The sequence below is a fragment of the Aplidium turbinatum genome, chromosome 13 (genome assembly GCF_918807975.1).
Source record: "Aplidium turbinatum chromosome 13, kaAplTurb1.1, whole genome shotgun sequence".
NCBI classification, from domain to species: Eukaryota; Metazoa; Chordata; class Ascidiacea; order Aplousobranchia; family Polyclinidae; genus Aplidium; species Aplidium turbinatum.
In genome coordinates this window covers 11,674,437-11,701,146 of record NC_137484.1, presented here as the reverse complement: position 1 = coordinate 11,701,146, position 26,710 = coordinate 11,674,437, and the positions used below count along the sequence as shown (strand labels likewise).

At 38.8% G+C, this 26,710-nt stretch overlaps 1 protein-coding gene across 1 annotated transcript; it reads right to left on the bottom strand.

Annotated features, from left to right (window-relative positions):
* Window positions 1–7,414: 7,414 nt before the first annotated feature.
* LOC145781860 (mannose-1-phosphate guanyltransferase beta-A-like) lies at window positions 7,415–22,607 on the bottom strand. The gene is made up of 9 exons (XM_082593543.1): window positions 22,451–22,607; window positions 22,173–22,253; window positions 21,645–21,693; window positions 21,337–21,488; window positions 17,459–17,529; window positions 17,278–17,365; window positions 15,775–15,981; window positions 9,512–9,694; window positions 7,415–9,028 (listed from the first exon to the last, which is right to left on the bottom strand). Exons 1-9 carry the CDS (start codon window positions 22,577–22,579, stop codon window positions 8,897–8,899), a joined length of 1,092 nt encoding a protein of 363 aa, XP_082449669.1. The 5' UTR covers window positions 22,580–22,607; the 3' UTR covers window positions 7,415–8,896.
* Window positions 22,608–26,710: the final 4,103 nt, after the last annotated feature.

Below are 26,710 nucleotides of genomic sequence, written 5' to 3'. Positions count from 1 at the left end.
CATGTGCCAAAATTGCACCATCGTTCATAAGACCTGTTTGGGCCTGTTTAAACAGGAAATATTACATCAGCTTAAACACCTGTTGGAATGACTTCATAATTGTCTTTCATTTATTGCGTCACAGTTACTTTCTACGTGAATTTGAGATATTGATATCTATTCTGGTCATTCGTAAAATGATTGTTTGAAAGTTGGCCGCACATTTAACTGTTGGCTTAGTGCTTGCTAGCTGGACAAAGGTTCCGTCTTTTATCCAAGTAATCTGTTCTGTAGTGACAGTTTTCAGTGGTGTACGCGTTGCACCCCCTCGTTTTTGGTAGCCGTGGGCTAATCTTTACAGAAATACACTGTTTGAAAAGAAGTTCAAGTGTGTGTTTCTTCGGTCATTATATGCAGACGAAAGGATCCGGGAACTTTAAGTTACAATTTTCCCAAGAAGAAATTATGGTTTACCGCTGTGACCATAAAAAATAAAAGACGAAGTTAGTTAGTTGGTAGGCCAAGAAGCACTTAGAAGCAAAGAAATAATAAAAGAAGATCTTGTTGGTTGGTAGTCTAAAGAAGCAAAGAAAATTAAAGACATTTCTTCTCAGTTTGGTACAGAAAAAAAATAACTTTGACATTCATTGGCAAGAAAGAAGATTAAAGGCAATCCATCTGTGCTTGAAGATTCAAGTGGAAGAATCCAAGCAAGTTTTGTGGACGTTTGGACTTCACATACTCGTACAGCTACGGTATCGTGCATTTAAATTCTTTTTTGTATTTTTACGGTCTTTGCAGTTAAGTTTTTTATAACTACTGTAATTTTGTGTGTTTGTGTAACTTAATTTTTTAATTGTTAAATTTAGCCCTAACATTTAATATGTCTACACTCGGTGGTGACAGGGACTCGACCGCCGTCGACTCGACTGAGTTTAAGCCTGATGATGTTCTTTGCGGTCGGGCAGGCCATTCTGGGGAGGGACCCATTAACGATGAGGCTAAGTCAGTTCGAGAGGCCCGGCATCTTAGACGGGATATTTTGACTCAAATTGGGAAACTTTCTGTAGCCCTAGGTTCTTTGAGTGATAAGCAGGAACTGTTAATTTTTAGATCTAAGTTATCTACTTTAGAAGAGGAATTACGGCATTTCCATGCTCTTTTGAGTAAAATTGTTAACTCTGCAATCTTGGCAGAACTTCGTGATAGGGTAGATCCCGAATTTAACTCGTTAAAAAATAACTTCGAACAAAAAGAAAGTGAGTTCTCAGATAGGTTGGATGCTGACATACATCCTGAGGATAGCGCCTCAAATGTAAGCACTAGGATGTCTGAGAGCTCGTCACGGATAGTTGCACAAATTAACCTACAGTTAAGACGAGAGGAGCTCCAGATCCAAGCTGAGGCCGAAGCAAGAGCTGCTGAGGCCATCGCAAGAGCTGAAGCCATACGAGCTGAGGCTGCCGCGAGAGCTGAGGCCGACGCGAGAGCTGCTGAAGCCATTCAAGCTGAGGCTGCCGCGAGAGCTGAGGCCGACGCGAGAGCTGCTGAGGCCGCACGAGCAGAGGCTGCCGCGAGAGCTGAGGCCGAAGCGAGAGCTGCTGAGGCCGCCGCGAGAGCCGAAGCTAGAGCTGCTGAGTTCGCACTCAAAGACGCTCAGTTGAGGGCCGAACAACGAAAAGAGGTAGTTTTAGCTGAATATCGTTCTGAGTTGGGCTCCCGGCGTAGTTCTAGGAAGGGCTCTTCTAGGCATTCCAGAAGTGAACATCAATCACAGTTTAATTTACCTAACCTTTTCCAGACGCCTGTTCAATCCGTAAGTGGACCTGTACAATCCACATGTTTTCCAGCTGTTTCAGGAGGTCTCGGGGCCGCGGCTAAGGGTCTTCCGAAGGCTGTAGAGCCAAGGCCTGCAAATTACAACCGAACTCCTCCCCCAGAGCGTACAGGTCACGGGGCCGCCATTAGCAGTAATGCTTTGCCCCCTTCACAGTTTTCAGCGCCGCTAGTTTTTGATCGCCCAGCTACACGTAATTTGGGTGGTTGTGAGAGGCGTATCGCGTCTCTTGATTTTAACGTGTGTGAGGATCGTGATCGGGCTGTGCATGTGACTGAGCCCACTCAGCCCCTTAAGGGATATAGCTTGTCTTCTCCCGCTAAATCGAGTTCTCAACAGCAGGATTGCTTTTTTGAATACCAAAATAGTAGGACGTTCTTCGATAAGGCGGCCTTGATTGGTTACGATGGTAATAATATGCCATTTGTCTTCTTTAAAAATCGTGTTATGGCCTTGATGGCAGCTTCGCCTTTTAAGGGAACTCGTTTGACTTTGTTGCAAGCAGCTTGTGTTAGAACAGCTGCACAAACGATTGCTAATTTGGTTTCTGACACTCCTGGCTTGTCAGAGGAAGACAGGATAGAAATGTCGTTAGCTCGCTTGTCCCAACGTTTTGGAGTTCGTGGAGGTCTTTTCGCAGAACCAGAAATTAGAAAGTATCGCTATGGTAGCAAATTGACTTCTATCTCTTCCAGTGATTTGAAAGAGTTTAAAGATGAATTGTCGCAGTGTTTGCTTTACGCGAAAGCTTATGGTCAGCGTGATAAATTAGAAGGACGTTTTGTTTTGGATTTGGCTAAGCGACTCCCGTTTGACGCTAAGCAGCGTTATCTTGACTTTTTAGGTGATCAGTATGGTAGCACTGAGGAACCTACTTTTCAGAGTTTGTTTGATTTTGTAGTACGGGAGGAAACGCGCAAGTCGACTGATTTTAGCATTATGCTAATGGGCGATTCTGGTGAGTCGCAGCATTTTAAAAAGTTTGGCAAAGGAAAATTGCCTTCTTGTCCGGTTAGGCAGACGTCGGTAAAACCCCATGATAATGTGATTTCAGGGAGTTCGCAGTACTCGACTGCTGTTGGCGCACCGCGCGGCGGTGTGGCCAGACATAGTGACATACCGGCGTGTTTTTGTTGTTCGTCACGTGGTCAAGTTGAATATCATTTTTTGTCTAATTGTAAAGAATTTTTGCGCTTGACACCTAAAGATCGGAGAGATGTCATTGTGAAAGCTGGCAAATGCTTGAATTGTTTGCGCCAGCATATGGTTAGAGACTGTAATCATGCAAATAACTGTCGTAAGTGTGGACCTACCAACGATAGGAAACACTATTTTCTTCTGCATGATTTTTATGTGACGTCACGTGATTCTCTGGATTCGGTCGGTAAAGATGATGCTGGTGCCAGAGTTCCTGTGCGTAATGTTAAGATTGGAAATGTTAAAGCAGCCTTTAACCGCGTTACTGCTGCTCGTGTTTTGACTCCAATGACTGGCAAATCGAAGTTGGTGTATTGTCAGCATGATCCTGGTTCGCAGTTGACCTTTGTTTCGAGTGACTTGGTGTGCGAACTTGGTCTTAAACCGTATGATAAAGCGTCGTTTAAAATAGATACTCTGGCTGGTCAGAAACCTACTTGTGCTGACCTTGTTAAACTCAACATCCAGTCGTTAGAGACTGATGAACTGTTTTGTGATATAACCTCGGTGGTTAACCCAGCTTGGGCTGACGATGTTAAAACTTTACCTCATAAACAAGATTTAAGTGGTTTCCGTCATTTTCATGACGTGAATATGTTTCATTTGAATGATTGTAGTACTGTAGATGTACTGATTGGCAATGACAACGCTTATTTGATGTGGGCAAAAGAAGAACGTGTTGGTGAAAATCGCAGTGAACCGCATGCTTTACTCACTCCTCTCGGTTGGTTGGCTTGTGGTGGTAAGTCACCCTTAGTTGAAAGCGTTGCTAAAGTGTGCAGAGTGCAGACGTCTTCAGAGTCGGATGTCATCTCTGGCTTTCAGCGTAAAATTGAGTCTCGCGATATGGAAATAGCAGACCTGAATAAAGTCATTCAGGATTTGACTTTGCAAAATGAAACCTGTGAATTGTCTCGCAATGATATTTTGGCTAGAGAACTTGTCGAACCGAATATTGAGTTGAAAGATGGTCGATTTGAGATACCTGTTCCGTTGAAGGAAGTTATTGATTTACCTAACAATTTTGTGTTGGCGTCAGATAGAGCTGCTGATTTAAAGAAGAAGGCTTTAAAACAATCTGAATTCCGAGGAACTTGTGTAAATGATGTAATGTCTTCTTGTCCTGAATTGTCTGACTTGTTAAACCCTCTGGCAGATGTCTTGGCTAGATTTCGGCTTGAAAGATTTGGTTTCATGGCTGATGTGACCAAATACTTTTTTCACATTTTGGACTCTTCAATTCGTAAGCCCAATTTTATTGAACTGCTTACGTACACAGGCAGTGCCGTTCGGATCGTGAACGAACGCCCTTTGGTACCTTTGAGTGACGACCCTAGGGATTTTACTGTCATCACCCCTGCCTCACTTTTGACCCCATACTTAGACCCATACTGTGCTGTTGGGCAACCACATGATCGTGACCAATTAAGAAGGGATTATCGGTTCAATTTGTCACTTTCTCAGCAGTTTTGGAATAAATGGATCGATTTTTACTTGCCAGGTCTTCAGGGCCGGAAAAAATGGCTAAAAATGGCCGAGAATTTGGAGCCTGGTCAACTTGTAGTGGTAGGTTCTCTCCAAGACATTGGTAAACGTGGGAAGTATCAACTTGGGAGGGTGCATGAGGTAGTTCCACAAATTAGGAAAGGGAAGCCTGTGGTTCGTAGAGCCAAAGTTGCCGTCTGCAACTATGATGAGAGTACGGGGAAAGTAAAAGTAGACTACGTGTTGAGGGATATTTCGTGCCTCGCCCCCGTAAAGAACACCTAAGTGTTAGGGTTTGAGCTTGGTTTTGTCTGCGGTGGCCGACCCTTGTCTGAGCCCAGAACAGTCGGTTATTATCGCAACCATTGTATATAGCGTCATTTTTTGCGTGTACCTATGGTACCAATTTCATGTATCGTCGTGTTTATTCTTATTGCTGTTCATTCTTTGCATGCCCTTTGTAGTTACGTATTAACTTAAACGAGAGTGATTCAAACAATTTGTGTATCGTGTGTTTTATTCATTGGCTCACGATTGTCCTTCAATTCTTTTTTAGTTATGCCATGTTAGACTGTCATAACTAGGGGCCGCTATGTTACGGCCAATCTCTGTACAAATCAAACGTCATATAAAACCGTTCAAGTCTACTGAATATTACGTCATGGAAATTCCTAAAGCATGTGCCAAAATTGCACCATCGTTCATAAGACCTGTTTGGGCCTGTTTAAACAGGAAATATTACATCAGCTTAAACACCTGTTGGAATGACTTCATAATTGTCTTTCATTTATTGCGTCACAGTTACTTTCTACGTGAATTTGAGATATTGATATCTATTCTGGTCATTCGTAAAATGATTGTTTGAAAGTTGGCCGCACATTTAACTGTTGGCTTAGTGCTTGCTAGCTGGACAAAGGTTCCGTCTTTTATCCAAGTAATCTGTTCTGTAGTGACAGTTTTCAGTGGTGTACGCGTTGCACCCCCTCGTTTTTGGTAGCCGTGGGCTAATCTTTACAGAAATACACTGTTTGAAAAGAAGTTCAAGTGTGTGTTTCTTCGGTCATTATATGCAGACGAAAGGATCCGGGAACTTTAAGTTACAATTTTCCCAAGAAGAAATTATGGTTTACCGCTGTGACCAAGCATTACATAAGCATGATATCACATATTTTCATACATTTATTTTGACAATACACACTTTGTACACTTGGAGACAGGTCAAACACGCTGCATCTGGGAATGCGACATATGGCGGTAGACCTTAAGCTGTAGTTGCACCAAATTTTGTCATAACACTATGACCCTCCAGTTGTCCACCTTCTTTTTGAGTGAGCAATCCCCTACTTCTACTATCCCTACCGTTTAGGCCTAGCCTATGACCTATATCATGCTTTTCATCTTTAGTCTACATAATAATTCAATCGGAAAGTAGCCTACAGTGACATACGCAAAGACCGTGAGAGTTTATTTCACCAACAGATAGCCTCGACTTCAGCTACCAACCTTGGTCGGACTATAAAGTTGCATTATAGGGCTACTCTTGAAAAAAAAAGTCAAGTTGTATCGAACGCTCTGCTTTCCCAGTAAAAAATTCTGCGTAAGTCACTGAACGTAGCCTACTCTCAACTTATGGTTCATTGGGTCGAGTAAACTAACTATGTTGTCTAACCATAGTCTGATATTAGCTAGGCTATATGCGACGTCAAGAGTGTTATATCGCTTTTTTTTCTATACGGTGAAAGATCTTTTTAAATGAGTAAAGTGGTTGCTGCAAACTAAAAAATTATCGTCAATGCAAAATGAGTATGGTAGGCTAATCTTACACAGTAAGACTTAGACTACTAGATAAGCAAATGGGTGTTTTTTCAATTTGTTTCGATTCGAAAACATTTCGAACTGCCCTCCCTTTGAGAAAATCCTGCGTAGTTACACCACTGGTTGTAAAAAAATATCATATAATCCTGCTGAATGCTGACATAAAAAATACGCAATGCTTCGAAACCAATTATTCAGTTTTCATAATTTGTTTTCGATACGGGGACTTCTCTTGTCAACGACTTATTCTTCCATAAAGTTTACAAAGCCAACGTAAAAGTTAAAAAACCAACAGGTAGCTTAACCCTAAGCTATCTAAACTCTCGACAGCATAAAATAGATTAAACCACAGATGTATTGCCAATGCAACGGAGTTGCTGAAATGAACGTCTGAACGTTAAAGAGGTCTGGCTTCTGAGAGACTTATTAGCTTACCACTAATCATCGCATTAGAATTTAGAAAATCTTGGTCACAAATTTTTAAGTGCCTTTTTCTCTTTATTTTTTGTTAACTTTACTCTTCCCGCTTTGCTTCAAAAAGGTTTCTAACGTTCTTTTGTCTTTGATCTTTAGCTCAGTTGGTTAGTTTTAAGAGCCTGACTTTATGCAAACGAAAAAACTGCAAGATCAAGAAACGCTGGTCGGACTTGCGGGGTGTAGTTTGCATTTTAAGGACAACCCTCCATTCAGCGGCACCTAGTGGATGGAATAATTCAGACAACAACACTTCTACATCGGTAACTTCACTCTGTCAAACTCGGTGAACGCACCTGCGTCAGTGGTTTAAAGCCTCTGTAATATGCAAAACTGCCAGGACTAAGTTCTGCTAGAACCTTTCCCAGTCCGATAAAGATTTCATTGAGTCAAAAGCGTTTCCATAGTCTAGAAAACATAAATAGGTCGAGAAGTTGTTCCGTTATCTATCAGCATTTTAAGATTGAATAATTAGCCAACACTACGTTGGCAAAAATAGGCTACTCGTGGGTCACGTTATATACAGGAGGAGGTAAAAATGCAAGAACATAGCGTTTATCATGAGACTGCATCTGAACAATCCCCACCAAGAGGCATCAGTGGTTCCATTAGGACATCGATTCTGCAGACGATGAGCTGTACCTTTTATTGCATAAAAGAACCAGTGATACCAACAATTTCAGTCAAATTATCAAATATAAACTGCACTACTTCATCAAAACTACGTTTAGTTACTTTCGGCTCGCATTCCTAAGCAATCTGACATGCCGTTGTTTCATACGACACTCTAGTCAACACAAACAGGAAAGTATAATAATCGCAAATAATATTATAGCGTTTTGATAAAATCACTGCAAAACACACTGTAAACTTTTAAGCTGCAAGTGCATAATTAGAGCTATAAATATTATGACAGTCACACACAGCTTGAAAAGTCTTCACACTATACAGAAGAAACATCTAAGAGTAATAGAATAATTCAGGTAAAGTATTTCTAAGAAACAATACATTCATCATACACATCTGCGCTTCCTAGTGGGCTGTGGCCATCGAGAGAAACTAAATAATAAGATTTGTTACTATTTAACTGCAAGCAACTCAAAGTAAGCATGTGCATTAATTGCAAGATTGCAATAACGTAAAATAAGGCTATAATCAGAAGGCAACTTTTATAAGGTTTCAATCTGCTCAGTAAATGTAGATTTTGATACTTTCATGTGCGTACTCGTTTGCAATGGATCACAAAAATGAATGTTACCCAGACATGAAAGTGACGTTAGTCTGACGCTTTCACGCGCAAGGGTTGCAAACTGAAAACACGGGCTTGCGATATACGGGGCTCGAAAAGAGAAATCAGTTCGAAGTACCCCAGACAGCAAAATCTGTCATTTTTACGTTGGCGGATTTAGCTGTCTGGGTATACTGTACTACCATCAGTGTCGTAGAGCGGTCATTTTTAGGTCTTCCCTTTTTCTAAGCAAAATTTAGTCCACTTGTATTTAAAACAGCCCTGAGTGCGATTCAACCAAGTCAGCTTTTAAGTACAAGTAAACTAAATGTTTAAAGTTTATGAAAAAAGTGAACACTCAAAACATAGTTACGCCAGGCCACGGACTATCATATTTTGGTTTCAAAACTGCACTTTGGCTGGGCAGACGAAAACGACATTTTTCATCATAACGATGTGGAATGTGACACAGAAACGTATCTTTGGCCTTACAAAGCAGCCAAGGAGGAAAACTAAAAAGCTTCGGTCGTCAAACCAGTGCAATTACTTGGAAGGCTGAATATAATCGCTACTATCTACTGCACAACATACAGTCTGCTGATATAAATATATTGCGCAGCAACACAAAAAGATGTTTGCGCACCATTGACTAATTTAAAAATATTAAACAACTTCAAACGGGATAAAGTTCTTAATGTATAATTCAATTCTTTCCATGTAAAAGTTTTATAAGAAATAGTAAAAATATTATGAAAAAAAAACATGATGTCGCTGTGAGATAATAAAAACATACATAGAGTATTTGAACAACTCTGGCTTTGGAATAAAACGTTTCCCTACTGCTTATTGAAATCACATTAAATGCGTTGAAATTAAAATTTTCACATGATGATCTGTGGCTCTGGAACAGAATTGCTGATGCTTTTGTGCGGCAAGATACGAACGCCATTGAGATAAAGCTCATCTTTGACATGTACATCTTTGCCAAGAACAGTAACATTCTCCAGACGAGCCTGAAATACAAAAAAAATATTATGTGAACAGACACTAGAAGGCAACATGTAACAAGTAAGAAAAAGTTGCAAGGAAAAGCATTTTATTACCATCCAACTATTTCATTATACTGTCGCCATTCGATTACTTTGAATTGAATAAACTTGACATAAATTATAAAAAAAAATAAGCGTTATAAGGCGAAACAGATCCAATACGAAAAGTGATGAATAAAGAAGGAGCGTAGCTATGACGGGAGCTTGGGGAGCAACCGCCTCTCTCAAATAAGTTTCTAATATTATTACAACGTTTTAATGACATTGTATTATATGCTGAATGACGTTTTATTAACGTTAGGCTGCATTCAGTAGCTATATTTTTAAACAAATCTTCATTTCAAACAATCAAAAATTTGCACAGTTTCCCCTCTCAAATTTCTTTCTAGCTGCGTCGCTGAATAAAGCAAGAGACTCAGCTAGAGTCACTAATTACCAACAACACACCCATTTTCCGACTTTTGATTTCCAGCCGATGATGCAGGACTCAAGCCACGAGTGCGACTTTATAATAGAGCCTCTCATGATGGTGCAACGTTGTATTCGAACTCCATCTTCTACCACGACGTCAGGACCAATTACAACGTTAGGTCCAATCTTGCAGTTATCTCCTATCTTCACAGTAGGATCCTGTTACAACAACAACTGTATATGCAGCGATCGCAAACAACCGATTTGAGAAGACAAGCGTCATACATACATGTTCAAACCGAAAAAAAGTTGTAAAAGTCAGTAAACAAGTACATAGTTTAAAGAGACCCAAGCGATTACAGCAGATTGCTACATAAGGCTTGTATCACGCTATCTTATGGTCTTCCATAATATCAACCCTTTCCTTTATAATGTTGTGCAAGACCAGAAAGTAAAATGAAGTAAAAACTTCCCAACTGTTTTTCAATCAATCGGCAATGTGACGATTTAATGCCAGACATTCCTGACCATAATTACGTAGTGCGCTGAAGCAACATATTCCATGCAAGCTGGGTTTTTTTTTCGGTCATTTATCGGTCATTGACCGATTTTTTAGCAAAATGTCCGAAAAAAATATAGTCAATTCGGTCAAAATGTCCGAAAAAATACGTACGCGCTCAAATCGATTTCAGTGATTGCAAAGAAGCTTCTTGCGCCACTGTACGATTTCTTGTCAATCGGAAATACAAGACGTAGACTTAGTGTTTAAACGTTGATCCAATGTCTTATTATATGTGATAACGCAAATACGGAAGTCAGTCTTCGAAATTAGCGTGGGCAATCGGCACTTGCTGAGGTGATTGCCGACGCAGATGCGTGAATGGCGCATTAGCGTTGGCAATAAAAATGCTGAGGCCACAGGAGCGCTTGTAAGGACCAAAAGATTACAAAAAAAAAATAATTTTCTTGGACGACACCAGACTCTTACTATTGCTGGATGTTTTATTTGGGTTACTTCCTACTTCGCCGGCGCTTAGACACGTGCCCAGCTGAGAGAATTGAATCTTTCATAAAAATATCATCCTATTTGCATTGATTCAACGATGGTAGACGTCAAATTAGTCTAAGCATCTACTCCTTATCGCGCCTCGCGACTTTGTGTTGCTCGCAGTATCTCAATTGTGCCGAAATTATGTTAGTGTAAACGTAAATCGAGGCAATCTTTTCGCAGGAAGCTATTAATTTGTTACTGGTACCTGGTTGAGCAATTAACGTTATTTTATGATAATTCAACGCCACTAGATGTCGAATTAATGTAAAACAAACGTAAATTTCTTATTGGGTACTGTTGTCACGCATTATAACCCGCCGGGAAAATTAAATCGATTTGTGTTGCCTCGAACATTGAATCAATCCAAAATTAACTTACTTTCCCCCCGTCAGTTATATAACGTTTATTACTTAACAGCGTGCGTATCGCGTTGCTCGCTTTATCGCTAGTTTTTGGTATTATTACTTCACAATAAATCAAACAGTGCGGTCGTGATAGACTACTCTAGTATATATTTTGCTTTTCGCTTTACATGTTTTGGTACAATTTTTTCGTAATAAACGTTCACATGCAATTGCCGAGGCAATTTCAACTTTTGCCGTTTGACCTTGACAATGATTTTGCAAAAATAAAAATATGTTAATTTCGAAGACTGAAAGTAACGTTTGTCTGTTCTAACTTTTCTCAGATAAAACACGACAACGTTTCTCAGCGAAACTTAATGTTGTAGCTAGTCAGGAAGTGCAAATTTTCGTTTGTATCAGCTACTTCAAAGGAAATATTTTCATCAGAAAAAATGACCGAAATAAATAAAAAATGACCGAATTTTTTCAAGTCATTTCGGACAAATGACCGAAAAGTCTCAGCGAAAAAAAAAAAACCCAGCGATGCAAGGGCAATGTAGCAATAAAATAAACCTTAGACGAAAATTCTCATCGCAGATTACCCAGTGGTGAGGTATGAAGAACTGGCAAATATCGCAGAGCTAGGTAGTCTACAGTGGGCCCACTGTATAGCCTATATTGGAGTGGATCGGACTAAGAAGAGGATGGAAGATTAAAATTTATAATATTAGTTATGTACATCAGTCATGCCCCAAAGTGTGCTTTTGGGAGTTTTTCAAGTGAACACTGAACAGATGCAGCAACCAAGGTTATTTTTACAAACGTTTATTTCTATCTGCTGAACTAGCAATGTCCGTTGGAGAAATTAGTGTACTTTTCAAACAAATCAACTTTAAAGTCTGGAACCCGGCAATTTCTATTTCATTGAGTGAAAAAACACCACTGTATTAACAACTCAATGGTTTCATCATCTTAAAAAACACGCAGGCTTTTCGCTTGGTTAAATGACTGGAAAGTCAATGATAACAATGGAATCACCGGTGTATGACAACGACAGCCTAATAAAAAAACTGCCTAAGTCATTTTCCTAAATCAAAAATTGAATGACTTAGGCAAGAAATTAAATTGCCTATGTCCATCTCATGACTTAGGCAGTTTAATTTTTTGAGCATGCTATACTCTGTAGTGAAAATCTGAAAAGGTGACTTAGTCAAAACAACCGCTCTGCGTTTCCGATCATTTTCGCACAAATATCTCATTTTTGCAAAAAAATGAGTTAGGCAGTTATTTTATTAGGTTGACGACAAGCTTCTTGTGTGAAAAGAAGCTTATGCAAGTCTAAGGTACAACCGTGATCAAAGAATGCAATAATACGCAAATTTGTTTGCGCACACATGCAAGGATAATGTAGTTCACTCCACAGAGCTTTCTATCACCGATGCGTGCATTCAATACCACAAGCATTGCAAGCAAGAGTGCATCCCTCCATACGAATAATCAGTACAGGTACTTCTTGCATCTCAAGATCAAACATGCAAAGAAAAGTAGTTGCACGCCAGTACTAGCACATGACATCCGTCAAAATCTTATTGGAAAGTGTGTTGTGTTTTACTGACAAGTTGTTGTCTTTTCTTGAGGAGATATTCACGTCTAGGCTCGTCGTCGTCGTTCGTATGAAGCAAAAAGTTTGTGGTCAGCCAAATGGAAGGACTTGTAGCCAACTTTTCGCCAGATCGTCAAGTGTGCGGAGGCCTGTTATTCCATTGGGAGGGGAATAGATGGGACACCCAAAGATGATGTGGTTAGCTGTTTGCTCTGTCGCACCGCACTGACAAGCAGCAAAGTCCCTTATGCCCCAGCGTGTCAAGCAAGCATTGAAGCGGCCAACTCCCGTTCTTATTCGGTTCAGTGTCACCCACTCTCTTCTCTGAAGTTCAGAACCAAGTGGGAGTGAAGAGGCAGGAGAGATATCGAATAGAACGAGGCGAGACTTTATTTTTGGCACAGTGCTCAATTCCTCGGACCAGGCATCTGACCTATGACGTGCTGAAATCAGCGAGCTGGAGTTTTGCAGCATGCCTTACAAAAGGGCGCCGTGATGGTAGGCGTTGTATGATTGGGACATAGGGAGTGGATACGCAATCGTGTACTATGTGGTTCGGATCAGCACAGGCTTTATTTACCAACGAAGACACCAGCGCTTCTCTGCGTACATTAGCGGGTAGGATACCTGACAGCACTGGAAGGTATTGCTGTGGTGTTGGTTTTAAGCATCCAGTAATAATGCGCATTGTCTCGTTCAGGCAGGCGTCTAATTTTTTGGTGTGCTTGCTGCGACACCATGCCGGAGCTGCGTATTCCGCAGCACTGTAGGCAAGCGCCAGGCCACCTATGCGAAGGGTAGATGGTTTTGCCCCCCATGTTGTGCCGGCCAAGCACCTCAAAAGTCCATTGCGTGCAGTTACTTTTGCACGCATGCCTTAAATGTGCTGCTTGTACGTCAGTTGCCTATCCAGTTTCACCCCGAGATAAGCTGGTTGACTCTTGAACGGTAACTGACAACCATTGACTTCGACCTTCAATTTCCTGTCGACTTGGTGATTATTGAGATGAAAAGTACTGACGGTAGTCTTTGTAGCACTGAGTTGCAGTCTCCACGTATCTAAGTAATCCGAAATTCTTTTCATATCTGACTCCAGTGAGTGCTCTACATTGGACCAGATTCTATTAGTGGCTAGTAGGGGTAAATCGTCGGCATAACCATATTGCTTTGACTTGGTGCAGGGGAGGTCGCTGATGTAAACATTGAATAGCAGTGGTGACAAGGTTGATCCTTGAGGCACGCCGTTTTTCAAAGAGCGAGGTCGACTACTCCGTCCATCACTGGTGTAAAGTGTGAAGCGTCTATTAGAGATCATCTCCAAAATGAATCGAACTGTGTGACGGCTAGGGATAAAACGAAAAAGCTTGAGAGTCAGTCCACGATGCCATACCGTATTATAGGCTGCAGTTAGGTCAACCAGTACCAGGCAAGCTTTCTCTCGATGTTCGAATGCATCTTCAATGTCGTCAGTGAGTTTCACAACTTGATCAACTGTAGATCGTCCATGACGGAAACCAGCTTGTTCCTTCGGTAGTTGAGGTTCAATGATAGGTTCAAGACGTAAAAGAAGCAGTCGTTCTAGGAGTTTAAATGGGACACAAAGGAGAGATCTAGGCTAACCCGCTTCTATTCACGTAGGCTTACTCGCTTCCAAGCACAACCTTATATTATGCTTGATAAAGCAAAACATTGCTTTATAAAATCATCGGAATGGCCGGTTTCGGCGAGTCCGATTCGGGGAGTCCGAGAGTTCCCTATTCGGAGACAGCCTTTTTCAGAGAGTTCCCTATTCGGAGATTTTTTGAATTTTTTTTTGAAAATTATCGGGTACCGTAGCCTAATTATCATTGCCGTTTTTACATCGTTTTAACGTCGCTAAACGTTGAAATCGTGCAGAAAAAAAATAGAAATAAAATGTTTGAACAATTAAATGAAAATTCGTCATGTCAGTTCAGTTGAATTGTTTTTATTTGTGACCATCATAACAAAAGCAATACACGTCAACATAGCAAAGGTCGAGAAAAAGGTAGAAGCGACAAAACGCGAACGTTAAAACGTGCTTGTGACCGAAGTAAGTGATTGAGTTGAAAGAAATTTGGCACGGCCGCAACACCTTCAGAAAAATTTAAGATATGAAAAGGAAAATAAAAAAAAGATGTTACAAAAAAAAATCATGTTTATGTCTACAAGTTAGTACTTTTGAATAGTTAAAATGATTACCGGTAGTTTGGATCAACAAATGTGTGGCCTACAGCTTGGATTGAAAGGAAATTATCGGGTACCGTAGCCTAGTTATTCTGACCAGTAAAAATTTGTTCCAAGAACCCAGTTAGCCTTAACAGTTCATTTTTACATTGTAGTAACAGATAACCAAATGTATGGCCTATCGTTTTAACGTCGCTAAACGTTGAAATACCGTAGCCTAGTTATCCCAACCAGCAGAAATTGCCGTTTCTACATCGTTTTAACGTCGCTAAACGTCGAAATCGTGTAGAAAAGAGAACTTTAGCTGACTAGGTAATTCCACAATATCGTTTCTTTTATAGTTGAAATTATCGAAGCTTTAGATGAGTGGGGTTTAAACCTAACCATTTAGATCTTAAAACTAAAAAGAGAATTAAATTTATTTTTGAATTATTAATGTTTGCTCAGATAAAATTGACATGTATCCTGCGTTTTCAAAAAAATTTCAAAAAATCTCCGAATAGGGAACTCTCCGAAAAAGGCTGTCTCCGAATAGGGAACTCTTCAAATCGGACTCTCCGAATAGTAGCAGACGCATAAAATCATACAAAGTATAATACTTTCATGCCTTGTATGAAAGTATCTAAAAACAAAGTTTTTCAAAAATTACTCCAAATTTTTTTGTCCCTTTCATCATGAAGTTGTTTATAAACAACATTTTGTGAATACATTATAACGCCATCATGACGTAAATCCAGTGACGAAATATTATTTCTTATGCAGTACGGTAAGCGTTACATTTTGGTAAAATATATATATATATATTGCTCGCTTAAAAAAATTCATAAATGAAAGGGTTTACGGTTAGCTAGCAAATCAGCTTCTTTATATATATATTAATTCAACATCTGCGGATGTTAAATTCATGTAAAAAAGAAATAATTTACTGGTTTGAAAAGCAAAGCAACTATTTAAAAAAGAGGAATAATCGAAAAAAAAACAAATCTAAACAACAAATAAAAATATTCGATATGGTAACTTAAATATTTAAAAATAATTTGATTTGTTATCATTAAAAGCAACACTGTAAAATTTAGAAAAACTATGCAAATCTTACAATGAGAACAGGATCCACGATATCTTGCCCTTTGTGAAGCTTGTCAGGAGTCTTTTTGTTTAAGGATCTCAAATACATGCACATTCCTGTCAAAAAGTCTTTAGGTTGGCCAATATCCATCCAAAAATCTTCGAGTTCCATACAGTACAATTGTTGTTCATCAGCCATGAAAGGGAAAACTTCACGCTCAATTGACATGGGTTTGGCCTGTGTTAAAAAAAGTCAGCGCTGTAAACTTTTCTTTAAGTGATGTAGAATACTTTTCACAAGTTGCTGGTGAAAACTGATAATCTACTGCCACAGCTTAAAAAAAAAAAAAACTGATGAAAAGATTAGAGCTCGACCGATATATCGGTCAGCCGATATGTATCGGCCGATATCAGGGGTAGCCGATATATTGTATCGGCTATTTTTCGCCGATAAACATCGGCCACCAAAAGTACACTCAAAACCAGCCATACATGCTTTTAGAAGAAACACAAGTTGCTCAAACGTGCTTGCATAGCACGAACAATTGTTGCGAGAATATAATTTCCGCCCATTCTAGTGCGCGCATCTAGAAAATGTTAATACTGTTATATTGCTTAGCTTCCATTCAAGCAGGAAACCTTTCGAGTTTTACGTTGCTTCAACGATTGATGACATTGAATCAACGTAACAAAGGTGAATTCTTCGCTAAGAATCGATGGGAGCACGCGCAACTTAGTTCAAGTCTTACGTCACGATGTCTGGCTTTGATCTCCGAGTAATATCGGTAAGGCAAGGTTGATTACAAAATTAGATTAATTATACGAGTAGGCTATTACAGCAAGATGCAGCAAAATTTGTTAAGTTTTGGTATTACAGTAAGAAAGAAAAGGCCCATGGAAAATCTACTTTCGCTCACATAACACGCAAAAATATACCTAAAGAAAAATGGCCAGTGAAACTTTGCACAGCAGAAAATAGTAGCGGTAGTGTAGAAGTTTTCCGACTCGTGCCCAGAGCATTGTGACGCAAAAATCCACACGACCTCGTTCGGTGAAAGTTAATCAGTTATGCGGCGCATTGCAGCTTGCGCTACACGGCGCTTTGACTCTCCAAGCGCACCTCGTTGGTCTGATGAAAGCCTTCGCTGAAATTTTAAAAAGCCTTCCAAACCGTAGCCATAGCTCTTAAATGGCGAAGAATTCAGACCGGACACGTTTGTCTTCCGTCAGCAAAAACGAATTTCGAGTCCTGAGTTGTTGTTTAAGAATGATTTTTCCATTACAGCAACTAATGCATAAACTTTCTTGGACTGGTTTGTTGCTTAATAACTTTGTTGGTAACAAATTTTTCGTAGCTGATATATATCGGCCGATATATATCGGTATCGGCCTAAAAATTTCATAAATATCGGTATCGGCCTGAAAAAGTGATATCGATCGAGCTCTAGAAAAGATGCTTTAAATATGCAAAATGTAGTTAATTTTTTTCTTAAGAAAGTGAAATTTTTGCAACAAATCACATTAAATAACTAACCTCAATTCGATTGAGAATTGAAGGGTTGAAAATATACATTCCCGCATTAATTTTGTTAGAGACGAATTCCTGTGGCTTTTCAACAAACCTGAAATATATTTTCACCACTATTTAGAACTAACAAGTTTCTAAATCTTTCATAGGCCACTTCCATTTTTCTAAAATACTATACAACACATACCTTTGAATTTTCCCGGTTGCTTTTTCATACACGACAACACCATACTTAGAAGGTTCTTCCACTTTGGCTACCTGTAAGTAATATAAACAAAATATGGTAGATTGGTAGGCCTATACTGTATTACTTCCATGCTTTAAAAAATAATATTGACACCTCAAACACAAGCTAAGATGCCTTAAATATATCTACACAGAATACTTTCTTTCAGTTTTTATTCTACTGCTTTTTAATACTGTACATTGTCAGAATGGCCCGTTTCGGTGAGTCCGATCCCTTAACGGGGGATTTTTTCAATTTTTTTTTTTAATTATTGGGTACCGTAGCCTAATTATCATTGCCGTTTTAGGGTTATGGGTTAGAGGTTAGGAACTCACCGAATCGGACTCACCGAATAGTAGCAGACCAGTACAGTGTACCCTAGGGTGCGGCTGATGCCCCGTAAAATTTAAAACTTGATTGTAGCAACCCTAACTTTTTTTTGGAAGTGAGGCTTGGTCTACAAAGCTTAAATATGAAGTTTCAGCAAAATTGAATAAGGTCTAGGGGGTCCAGATTGCAATCAAACTTTTATAGGATTATCGATTTTCCCAAATTTCAATTTTGACATTAAATTGAGTGATTTATGTTTAAAAAAAAATTTGAGTGATTTTTGTATGTTCATTGCTCATGTGATACCAGCTAATTTTTTGTAAATTATTGCAAATTATAGTTTTTATGCTGTGAACAGAAGCTTAGGTTTCACTTAGAACAAGTGTGTCAATTTAGGGGTAATTTTGCATACTTTGTGCAATGGAATTTCTGAAATTTTTGCAGAATTATGGCAAACGTTCTAAGTTTAGGCAAAATCTGTGAAGCATACTTTGCAAAAAGTTTCAAAAATGGTGTCTTTGGATTGCAAATTCTTTGAATGAATACCCTGTTCAGAACATACCATAACTGACACTAGAAAATCAGTGTTTTATACTTTTAATGCCGTTTACCACAGCGCTGTGTAGGCTTTAACCATAATAAATTTAATATAAACACTCCTTTATTGCTTTTGAGTTAAACTTTAGATATTACAAAGTGACATTCTAACATTTGTGTTTCAGTACTCTATGATACATAATTGCATATCATTTCACCACAGGTTTTCACCTTAAAAAGAATTACTTCACCCACATGGTGCCTACACGCAGCCTAAAGTAAGGGGCGACCTATATCTTCTTGAAGTTGTATACAAGCACCAGTTTTAATGCCCTGTATTACAGCTTGTTGTGTCAAAATCAAGAGATGTAAGAAAATCTTTGCAATTCCAATCTTCAAGCAACTGCATAGTAACTTTGGACACAAGTGCTCCAGCTGTTTCTGTTGAATGGGTTGGAATTATTGGAACACCCAACAGTTTAATGCCACTGATGCCAGATATCAAAACTCGGAGATTTTCATCTTGCTTCTACTTGCTGGTTAAAGTCTCCAGAAGCTTTCCATCCCAATGTACAGCACCAACAGCAGGTGGTGACCATGCGGAGAGAATTTTTTATGAGATATGTTGCACTGTTTCAACTCTGTGTCTGTGTGACTGAGATGGATGGAGATTTAGCTTCAAAGCATCTCCAGAACAGGCTTGAACCATAGAATGGAGAGTAAGAGATAAGGCAGTTGGTGTAATGCTGTTTGTGATTGCTGCAGAGACTAATCCTGGAGATTTCATTATGTCATGAGAAATGAACATTGCTGTTCCTGTTTTTGATCTTCTTTCATGAGAGTGTTTTTCCTCTACCTCACAAATCATTGAATATGTGCATGGCTCGTTGTCCACGTCATCCTCATCTTCTAAATGAATGGCATTATTTATACCATTAACTCGGGTCTCCTCCTTTGCTACTCATCTATTTTGTTGTTGTGGCCTGGTACTGATCTTTTTAACTTTTGCTTCTAACACTTTATCTTTTCCAGCCATACTTGCTTACCGGTTGCCTTGTATACTGATAAGGAATAGCATGTCTTCTTCATTGCTATTTTTTTCATTACATTGCGTGGCCAGAAAGGAAAGGTTTTGCTAAGCTTTTTCTGAAATTCTTGTATATTTTTAGTGGTTTGCCTTTGTCTCTTTCACACTTCATTTGAAATTCTTGCTTGTAAAAAGAAATTATTTTTTTCTGACATTTTTTGCTTTGCAACTGTAGAAATGTTAGCTCACAAGTAAAACGTAAAAACTTGCTCAACTGTACTGTAATTACCTGCCTTCCTGATAAAATTGTTTGAATTAATTTGAAAATCACTTGCTTGTAGGTTGGTAACTTGCTACGTTTGATACCTTGATCTGCTTTTGTGGTAACCGTAGCGAGTAGAACATACCGAGGGTCATGTTGTGCATAAGAAGACATAGCCTAGCAAACTTTTTTTTGATTAAATAGCCTACCAACTGAATACAAACTACACGTATTGATTCTGGACTGCATTCTGCAATTGATCAATATGAATCTATGCATGTTTCACCACAAAGCATACTAAATGTCTAAGGTAATTCACCATTCCTAAGTTGTCACAATTAAAATGGTTAGGAGCCTTGTCTTGATATAGGAGAAGTGCTCTGTAACGACTCCTTACATTTAACCTTATTCTGAACCTGGGAACAATGCCTTAGAAATGATCTGCACTTAATAGACTGAAACTGGAGGTATTTGACTGAGCTAAACAGTGGTAAGTCATTTTGAAGGTATTATGACATCACATAGGCATGTTTTCGCTTTTAGCGATTCACAAGGTAAAGCTGACAATAGTGACCAGGAAGATTTCAGTCACTCACATTTAATAAAAGTTGTGTATTGTACTGGCTAATAGTAATACACAGACTATGTTGTTCTACTGCTTAATACTTGCATTCTCCAGCAATTACATATCAAGCATATTTTGCAATAGGTTGTCACGTAACTTCTCAAATTAGTGTTTGGCTGTCTGCTTGCAAAACCTTACTTGTTAAAAAATAGTATGGAACATAATAATAGCCTACTGTGTGAAACATTGCAACTGTGGAGCCTAGATGACCTTAAATACAGAATTTACCATGATAAATGAAGGACTATGTAGCACTGTAAAACTACACGATTATGGCAATTAAGTACCAAATTTCTCAATTTTCAATTCAAATCTGGACCCCCTAAACATTTATAGATTGGTCTTAAACTTCATAAATATTGTTTTTGTACCAAGTGTCACCTATAAAAAAAAGTTAGGGTGTTTTGCTTCAGGTCGGGGCATCAGCCGCACCCTAGTGTACCCCTTTCATCAAGTTTATACGTTCTCATGGCACTTCAATAAGTGCCATTGTGCAAGCAACATTTAACCATTTATCAGTAGCAGCGGAATGGTCCGTTTCGGTGAGTCTGATTCGGTGAGTCCGATCCCTTAAAGGGGAATTTTTTAATTTTTTTTTAAAATTATTGGGTACCGTAGCCTAATTATCATTGCCGTTTTAGGGTTTGGGGTTAGGAACTCACCGAATCGGACTCACCGAATAGTAGCAGACCCAGTAGCAGAGACCCTGTATTGAAGTGTTTCTCAAACTATGAGTCACAAATGTGGTCACAATCCATCAGCAGGGTTGCTAATAGGGTGCCAAACAAATTTAAAATAAGCCTACAGAGGGTGGTTTACACTGTTAATTTCCCACCAAAGGGTCACATAGACAATTATTTTCTGAACTAGGGTTATATTATACAATAAAAATGTTTTTAAGCCCTGATGTACTGCAAATTATAAATGATGTTATAAATACAGAAATGAATCTGTACGAACAATTGATCACAAATTGAAGGTCTAGAACACATTTACTCACTAAAAACAAAATTTAAAAACAATTATATATATATACAGTAATAAATCCATATACATACGCATATGGTTCCTTCATTGCCATGTTCCTTGTGAAATTCAATTAACTTGGCAAAAGGGTAATCGCTAATGACATCACTATTAAGCACAAAAAATGGCTCATTGGATTCTTCGGTACACTCCAAGTACTTCCGGGCAAGAGCTAAAGGTCCAGCTACAACAAAATTGTAAATGAATTGAACTCAGATATATGGTGTGTTAGGAAATGACCAATTGCAGTGATGTAGCCTATGCTTTCTTATTTTCTAAATCTAGTATATACCTGTTTATCTATAGTATTTACAGTAAATGTGTACAATTCAATACATACCTGTACCAAGTGGTTCTTTTTCTTGTGAAAAAATAACGTCAATTCCAAGCTAAAACATAATAATATATGAACTTCTTACTAACAGAAATTTACAACTTTTTAACATCAGTTATGATAATTGTAACATAATAGGTTACTAGTATTTTTGACAAAAACTTTATAGAAACAGTCGGCTGCGTAGCCTAGTGGTGAGAATGTCTGTGCGACGTTCGAAAGGACGTGTATTCGACACTGCTCAAGAGCACGCGGCTGTGTCTCGGCAAAGACACTTAATGGCAAGCCAAAATAAAAGGAGCAGTTGACTCGAAGACTATATGTCACTTCGCTGATTCCTGTCGTCTGTTGTATCACATATGTGATCGCAGTGTACTGTATGTTATCGCAATGGGCGCAAATAAAAACACGATTATTATTAAAAAAATGATCATGTTATAAATAATATCTTGTGTAAAGTGATTAATACAGTAAGCTACTATATTTGATCATAATAAATGGCATGTATAAATGTCACAAAAATGTCTAACTTACTCTTTTTGCATGCTTGTGCATTTCTTTTTCCAAGTCTTCAGACATATAACTAACAGCTAATATGACAGTTGTAACACCAGCCTAAAAAAGTACAGTTAAAATACAATTAATACACTCTCAATTGTCATCTTCATAAAGTAAAAAAGATAGTTTGATAGGTAAATTAGGTTATGTTGAGTTATACTGATAGGCTATGTTGAGTGTTCAAAACTTTGTTGATGCCTAGCCTACAGTATGTAGACATCACAAAAAATCTTTCAGTTCAGAAATAAACTTACTTCAACCAGAGCTTCAACTTGGTGAAGCATGATGGGTTTGTTGCCAAATTCCACCAATGGCTTTGGTACATCTAAGGTCAATGGTCTCAAACGAGTTCCATATCCTCCAACAAGAATTAATGCTTTCATTCTTTTACAATATTTAGACTATGACACCTTAATTCCCTGTTTAAAGCATAGAAACAAGTCTAATTAAAAATAATAAGGAAGATTAACAAGCCTTTTTTGATGTAAACATCAAACTTACCATATATGGTAACTTGAAAACATTTTGCCATGATAGGCTACAACCAACTTTTATCAGAAAAATGTTTATTACTTGGCGAAAGCGAATGGAGTGAGATGGTATGGGCATGTTTTGAGAAAAGCGCTGGAGTTGCATGTTGCACTGCATGTTGCCACAATGAGTGCAAAATAAAACAGTCTATTGTTATTATACTACTACAACTACACAAAACAGTCTGGTAGGAAACCGATGAAATTCGACTTATTGGCTTCAGCATACTTGAATAGCCTACAGTTTTGGTATAAACAAGCAAATAAAATTTGAAAATCTAAGGTAAGCCTTTTCTAAAATAAAAGATCTTGATTTAATATGTTGAAGCATCATTGCAATACAGACTGGTGGATACTGCCTACAATCCGGTAGCGTCATTACTCATTAGCAGGTCAACATTCAGGGCCCAGTACCAAGGAGAGACTGGAGCCCCAAATCAAGACACTTTATAGAAAAACGCCTTATATCCAAAGCATATGCGGTGGTTTCTCGGCCCGGGACCAAAAGTACTTCCTGGACCCCCCTGTCAACGCTACTGTTCAAGATTCTAGCAGCAGCAGGCAAAACCAAATCCAATTCCAACCAGTCGGCTTGATTTGTTGTTGCCACGTGACCAAAAACTACGCAAGTGTACAACAACCAGAGTTTTCCTTTGGATTTTGCAGTTTCATCATTTCAACATATTTCTTTTTCATTGTCGGAAAGTAAAAACCAGTTTCAGTAAGTTTGCTTTTATTTCTAACAATCACAACAACAAAAATATATATGCCAAACATACCAAAGATTTGTAAAAATGTAGAAGTGACAAAACGCCGACGCTATAACGTGCATGACACCAAAGCAAGGCAATCAGTTTAAACTATAGCACGTTCGCAACACCTTAGTAGAATTTTAAAAATTTAGACAAAAACGAAGAGAAAGAATGGATAAGTGAAACTTTTTAAAAATTTATATCAGTAAAAAAAAATAATAAAAAACAAGAAAAAGTAAACAGTTGCTATGTTGATCGACCGGGGTGCGTTATAAAAAGTGCTGATGGTCTTGAGGAAAACACTCTTGGCCACAATGTAAAGACAAAAGTTTTGCGTCAAAATCAACAAACAGCAGTTCAGTTCAGTTGTTTTTATTTCTGATCATCTAAGCGAAAACAATACGTCAAAATAGCGACATAGCATTGCAAAAGTCATAATTATAAACATAGGCCTAGTCATAATCAAAAACAAACTGAACTGATAATTATAACTTTTTAACTTGGACTGTAGCCTACATCATAGTGACAACTGACAATTTGTATTTGGAAGTAGCCTAGATGTAGGCTTGTTATTATCTTATTGATGTGAAATGTTTTTCTGTATAGAGTATTGTATTTTTGTGGTGCTTTCTCATTATTTGAGCGATAGTAGCGGTGGGAATGTAGTTGCTGAAGGAAAGGCGGCCGAGGGAACTGCTGGCCACCTTATAGCCTACTCCTGTTAGTGCCAAAGGCTTAGTACAAGTAGCCAGAAGTGGGAAAAAAGTAGCGCCTCTCCCGCTACCGCTACTTTGAAAAAAAGTAGCGCCGCTACTGCAGACGTTACTCCAACTAAAAAGTAGCGCCGCTAGCGCTACTTTCACCAAAAAAGTAGCGCCGCTACAAAAGTAGCGCGCTATTGCCTACCTCTGCAAGTAGCCTATGATGAGAACCTTCAAGTAGGCTATCTTCTTCTTCATTGTGTGTCACACGGCCGTAGCCCAGAGCATTTAGCAAGTAGTCTATGGTAGGCTACTCAGTACTCACCTTTACATTTTACCTTAAAAGGCTACGGTACTGGTAGTTGACAAAATATATTCAAAGTTCATACTGCACCAGACTATTGGTAGCAGTGTAGAATTGTTAATCGGGTGATCTATGCTTTGTCGCAAAAATGTTTGGGCGCAATTAATTATAGGCGGTTTGAAAAAAAACTTTTCTCAACCCCGAAAATTATAACGCTTCCCTACGCCTATGCCATTATTGTCTACTGTTTCACACAATAAATGTAGGCTAGTTTGTTTGTTTTTTCTGAAACATCATGAAACTTTGCATCACATTTAAGAACATTTTGCATATGCAGTGATGGGCATTATCGGCGATAATTTACCGGCGATAATTATCGGCGATAAATTTTTATCGCTTATCGTTATCGCTCAATTATTTTTTCAGTTATTGTTTATCGTTATCGCCAAAGGCAATATTTGATTATCGCCGATAATCGCCGATAAATTTTATTTCGGATCAACACACAAGTGGAAGGACCATGAAAAGTAATATTTTTACTAGCCACCTAGTTGATGAAACTAAAATTGAAACCAGTTCTTCTTCAGTGCCTGAAGTGTGTGTGCGCAGGTTGTTGTCAGGAGAGGGGGCACGCCCCCCCCTGCAGCGACGGCCCTGACAACACAATAATTTTTAAAGTTGCTAATTGCAATGCAATGAAATGCATGCAACAAGTCTCTTGTTGTTTTGATCCAATCGGCAATCCCGAGTGAATTTTACAATTAAAATGTAAGCGCACAGGCTGGACAGATTTCTTTGAAGCAAAGCGAAAGAAATTAGCAAGTGGTTTGGGAAAGTGTCGCAATACGAGCAATGGTGTAGCTAGAAAAAAATTTTGGGGGGAGGTCAAACATTTGATGAATTGAAGAGAACAACAAAGTGTTTGATTTCAGCCATCGCCACTTGATGTGCAGTGGCGTATCCTGGTGGGTTGAGCAAGGCAAGCAAAAAAAACTGGTGGGGGGTTAGAGCGTGCCTGAGGTACGCGTATTCTACGGGGGTCCGAGAGCATGCTCCCCCGAAAATTTTTTGAAAAATTACACTCAAATAATGGATTATAGCGCTTTCTGGAAACACTTTTAGGATAATATTTGTATAAAATTTATTAGCAGATTAACAACTATTAACTTATTAAAGGTAGCTCTTACACACAAACGGGCAAAACTGCGGCTAAAATTAGAGAACACCAAAAAACTCAGCTACACAAAAGCTCAATAACTATTCTGAAAATTGCTTCCACAAATTAGTTCAAAGAAACGTAAATCGCGTAAATTTTGCGCGATTTACGATTTGCAAAATTTATTGGTGTCTTTCTGTGTGTCTAAAACAAGTCCTTGGAGGTGTTAATAGCCAGATGTCTTGGAAAACGTAATAAATTTCTACAAATTTTATTACGTTTTCAACAAAGTGCTCAACTTCGGAATTCAAACTTAGAAAATTTGGGGGGCATGGCCCCTTTCGCCCCCCTGGCTACGCCTATGAATACGAGGCCACTTTCAAGTAAGCATTGCAGCAGAAAGAGAACTCTGATTGCAGCATCGTGCATTTTACCGCACTTTTCAAGATCAAGACTCTGGAGAGTGAGATTTTATTGCAAAGCCTAGGCTTAGATTAGGGGCGTAGCAAGTTAAAAGTTGTTCCTGTTTAAAGTTAAAGAAAATTAGCCATGCAGTAAGTATGAAGTAGATAGGCTATGTAGGCTATGACCGTCGAGAAAAGATGCAAGAACAATACAGTAGGCCTATAGTTCAGTGCTCTCGCCAGAGCGAAAAAAGTAGGGAGGGGGGGCACCTGCCCAAAGTGAAAAAGCACCAAAATGTTAACCTAATGAACAAGTCATAAAAAAGCCGGTCACATAATAAACGCCATAAGTATTCGTGCGGCAACAATATTATGAATGCTGAATGGTAATTTTGCAAATCAGAGTTAACAAATTATTAATCAACATAATGAGAAATCGGTTTATAAAGAGAGGCCACAGAGACAAAAACGTAACCAATAATAGTCGGCTGCGTAGCCGAGTGGTGAGAACGTCTGCGCGACGTTCGAAAGGACGTGGGTTCGACACCGCTCCAGAGCACGCGGCTGTGTCTCGGCGAAAGACACTTAAAGGCAAGCCAAAATAAGGGGAGCAGCTGACTCGAAGACTATATGTCACTTCGCTGCTTCCTGTCGTCTGTTGTATCGC